General features: G+C 34.0%; 1 protein-coding gene across 1 annotated transcript in view; it reads right to left on the bottom strand.

The window, feature by feature from the left end:
• Mgat4a (alpha-1,3-mannosyl-glycoprotein 4-beta-N-acetylglucosaminyltransferase a) overlaps positions 1-5000 on the bottom strand; it is a gene marked incomplete in the record, with an annotated part of 187415 nt that overhangs the window by 2205 nt on the left and 180210 nt on the right. Inside the window, 1 exon segment of the mRNA XM_086542614.1 lies at positions 622-815. Within this exon segment, the coding sequence (XP_086398740.1) occupies positions 622-815 (194 nt within the window).

Genomic DNA, 5000 nt, shown 5'->3' with positions numbered 1-5000 from the left:
CAGCTGTACACAAGAGCTTTACAGAGATTGCGTTTATCTTGTGTTAAGTTAATTAGTTGAAAACGAGATACCCCAAAATGAATCCAGAGTGTGTCACTGACCCAATATCCCTATAGGAGGACACAAAATTTGTAAAGATGAATAGACATGTTCCTGGGCCAACAACTCCTCCAAGCTAGTGCTCCAGCTTAAGTCAAGATTTTCCCCAGAAGCAATACAGTATCTACCAGATTGATATAATCTAACAATGGGAATCTCAAGACTATTTTAATGACACTGTATGGGCATCACCATGAAATAAAAGGGAAAAAGAAAAGGATAACTTGACTTAAGAATTAACCATCATTTAACCATGGAAACAGAAAAAAAATACAAATGCCTCTTTCTTTGGTAGTAATAATTGCAGATGTATATAAAGCATTACTGGAAAATACTTTACATCGGGTAAAATCAAATCTCTTTTATTGGGTAATAAGGGACCATTTCCAAGCATTTTGATACATGTATTTACACTTTGACCAAAATCATTGAGATATTTCTATATATCTCACGTATCTGCCCCCTTCCTCCTGGATCCACCACTGAAAATTAACTCCACAGGTAACCTCACACACAACTTACCCTTTGATCACAACCGGTGGATCGAAGGTGAACTGCAGCAAGTCCCCTTGTTGAGGAAGCAAGCCCCAGAAGTAGGACTCCCCTCTGTATGCTCTCTGCAATGTATACGTCTTGTATGGCTTGATCTGCGTCTCCACCTCGGCTTTGGGATTCTCGTGGGGGAAATAGAGCTGGACTTTCCCAAACTGCTTATCCTGTGGGACAACCGAGGAAAAGTTGTAATACGGTGGGAACTAAAGGGAACTAAAATATCCTGTTATGAAAAATGTCAAAGGTCTGTATAATTGTGACATGCTGAATAGGTTGTGCTTTGATTTTAGCAAATAAATACTCAATGTTACTTATTGATGGACATTTAATAATAGTTTCCTTTACATGAGAATGGTGTCATACTTTCAATATGTCTTGAAAATATTTTATTGGCTACCTTAACACATGCATTAATCCAAAAGGAATATCAATGCATTTCTATACATGATATGTTGAAGTACATACTTCCTAAAAAATTATGACAAAAAAAAAAAAAAAATTCCATCATAAAAGTTCTCTATCATAATTCACTGTATACTATCTAAACTATTTGTCCTTACATGAGACATCAGATTTTGATGAAATATTTCATTTCTATCGTATACAATTAATTAACTTCAAGTGTATTCTATTGTTCTAAAAATCTTTTTATGACAAAATACTTCAATTTTTGGTGTAAACTAAAGTCATTTGTGTATCACACTCATCTTTGGGTAAAAAAGTGAGAATGCACATATCCCATTTTTTTATGAATATCACAATGTATACAAAAAAATATCAAAATTGGAAAAATATAAAATACATCTACATATCAATACATATGCATGAAAGAAATATCTTTCACATAATCTTCTCACACACTGACTCAGGAGATTCATAATCCAAATCACTCTTCCTTTCATTCTACTCTGATGTATCGATCACCAAGAGATATGTTTAGATATATACTGAAGATGAGAAATGACAAACACACTAAACAAGTAAAATTTGGATATGAGAAAAAGTATTTCTGTAAATGCCTATTCCTTCACGGGCAAGAGTGTACAAACTAAAGGTGATTGGTCTCATGTTCCTGCTCGACTTTTGTGCCCGAAATTCTAGAACGAGTATGTATTGTTCCTGTGACCAGCTGATTTATTCTCTAATGTCAATGACAACAAGAAGACAATGCTAAGAAAAATGTTAGAAAATGTTGGCAAATATAGCATTAGAGATAGCAAGCAATAGAAGGCAATCAACATGGTGAAAGAAATATTACAAATTAGAAAGAAATGCAAGGGACCATACATGTTATTACCAAACGCCATGAGAAGCTGCTCTCTATTCTGTACAGTATATACATGTGGAGTTTTATGGCTCAGATGGCACTATTAAGCTACATCCTTTCTCAGTCAGCCTGAACGTCATGTATCTAATCTTTCATCAACCCACTGAGTACGGGGTAGATATTTCCCCAAGATATTTCGAAATGCTCAGGCTTAATGCTGCGGGCTATTTGTATGCTGAATCGGCAGCCAGCCATTACACGCCCAATCACCCGGTGAGATGACCAGACAAAGCCATGACAAGGCGTGATGTGAACATTATGTCATCCATTGTTAAGGGGTTAACAAAACAATAATCTGCTCTGCCAGATTCAAAGACAAGGGGGAAAATAACACCTTTTTCTCTCTAAATAATAATGTTCCTGCACTTTTGATATCTATCTTGTGCAGGTGACCTTGATATCAATCCCAGTGCGGTGGCTAGTGCACTCTGATTATTTCCCAGTACCACTAGCTTAAATGAAAATATATAAGATTCAATGCACACTTAGAGTTTGTGCATGTATCTGAAATATACATGAAAGATTGCCTTTGTTTAATTTGTCACTTTTAAGGAAGATATATGAAAATAATTTCAGATATGTAAAAGACTCCCATGTATGTCTTGCATTTCTCAAGGGAAATAATGAACATAGTCTCCCACATAACACAAGAAAAAATACAGAAACTCTGCATACACACACTTGCACAAGCACATATGTCAAAATATACACACACATATATACATATAGGCATGAGTACATGAAAGTAAACTTAGTTGTATACATACAGGCTTGCAAATGCACTCATATGCACACATACTTACAACCATACACACAGACATGCACACATGCACACACACACACACACACACACACACACACACACACACACACACACACACACACACACACACACACACACACACACACACACACACACACACACACACACACACACACACACACACACATATATATATACATTTACAGTTAAGTTATTGATACTATATGCATTTAGGATTTTACTAATACCAACAAATTCAAATAGTACACAAATCAAAACTTTAGTAAAATTCCAATAATTCAATTAATTTTCAAAGTATTATTTTCATGATATATGATCAATTATTGACAAAAATAATTAAGAGACATACACTATGTTACATTTTACAACAAATTATGAAGTCAAAGTAGATTATTCCTTAATTTCTAGAGTGTCTCTTAAATAAATATAGTTTGAAAATTATAAGATATTTCATTACTTAGATATGACATGCAAAAATTACCTCAATATCAGTTATATATGAATATTCATGCAAATATTAAGGAAAAATCATTAAATCAATCCACATGCATTATTCTTTCATCATTATCATTTTTGTGAATGAGGGTTCATATTTACAAAGAAAAAAAAAAAAGTGCTTTTCAAATGCAAGAAACAAAAGTAAATGAGACATCTATATCCCCGTTTACATGAAACGTCATGAAAATCATTTATGTTGCAAATCAAATCACGAAATATTCATGAAAAATATTCATGGCTCTAGAGCTGTATCAGTCTATGCTGGCATATACCTACTAAATCCAAACATTTAAGTCATGACTAGGAATAAATGAACATCATAATTAAAGTCTCATCTAACTATTTCCAATTTTATGTAATCTAATCTAAATCTAAATCATGGCCAGAAATGTATCAAGGCCCTAAGTGCATTTTCTTGAATTCATTAGGTTGCATTACTGTATTTTCAACAACAGGAAGTTTATATTCTCATTTCAATCTACCTCCTTTCTGTCAGTACTAGGCTTAAGGTATACACTAGATTAATTCTATTGTGCATAGACAGCTATTATGTTATTCAGTCAATGAATACAACATAGACAAGTATCATATTATTCAGTTAATGAATATGAATATAAATCATCCACTAAAAATCAATTCTGACAAAATATTCATTCAGAACCTCAAAGGGATGATAGATAGTAGTTCTAAGAAAATAAGTAAACTGAAAAGAAGTAAAAATATCCATGCCATCAGTTCATATTCCTTTTGATCTAAGAGGATTTGAGCTCCAATATCACATGACTAATAAAAAAAAACCCTCAAAATTACAACATTTTCTGTCTGCAAACAGCATATTCAACTTGAAAGGAATAGAAATCCAAATATTAAAACTGATTACACATGCCATGCAACTCTGAATCTAGGATGATGAGAAGTTTGGAAACAGTGGAACAGAAACTGATGTTCAAGCAAACTTTATAGTTTAGACGGAACATTCCATAAAGCAAAAAGATCAGCATGAAACTATGAAGCTGAAATGAGAAATGCTAAAAGGAAAATTATACCAACAGTGCATTCTGTTCTGAATAACAGTTCATAAATCAGAAGAAAAAAATCATTACGGTAAACAAGAGAAAAACAAATAACGAACTGAATGCAATCACATGATGGACATTCTGGCATAACAAAACCACATAGAAGTGAAAAATTTTGCACTGCAGTGATGTGGCAACATAATCATACAAAATATCTTTTAAAAATTGCACTGCAGTGAGGTTGCATCAAATCCATCAGTGTGAAAAGCTGTGGCACACTAAGTAACTGCTGACGTTGGGAGCTACTTTACATCAAAGGCGATTGTAAATTGATCAGCCCCATGTGATTCGGCATCACCAACTACCTTTCCACCCCGTCTCTTGAGATTCTTCACAGAGCCATATTTCACCCCAGGAATGCCTACTGCTGATCTATCCTGAAATCCAGTTAAAAAGCTATATATTTGCATGTAATGCCTCTTCATTTAGGCCTTACACAAGTGTTATAAGGAAACGTGAAGCCTTTTATAGATGAGACTGATACTGAGACAAAACATGGTACTGTCATAACACATGGTGCATGCACAATGTATACTATGGACTAAAACGGTCCACAGAACACTATTAGTTCCAAAGAAAAGCCTCGGTGTTAGTCATATGATGTGGCAGGGTCCTGAAATCATTCTGTTAAATAGAATGAAATAAAGGTTTGTTTTTTGGAAAT

This window comes from Penaeus japonicus, unplaced genomic scaffold, assembly GCF_977035675.1.
Source record: "Penaeus japonicus unplaced genomic scaffold, GWHDUDI00000001_assembly GWHDUDI00000012, whole genome shotgun sequence".
Lineage (NCBI taxonomy): Eukaryota > Metazoa > Arthropoda > Malacostraca > Decapoda > Penaeidae > Penaeus > Penaeus japonicus.
This window is presented reverse-complemented; position numbering and strand designations above follow the sequence as displayed.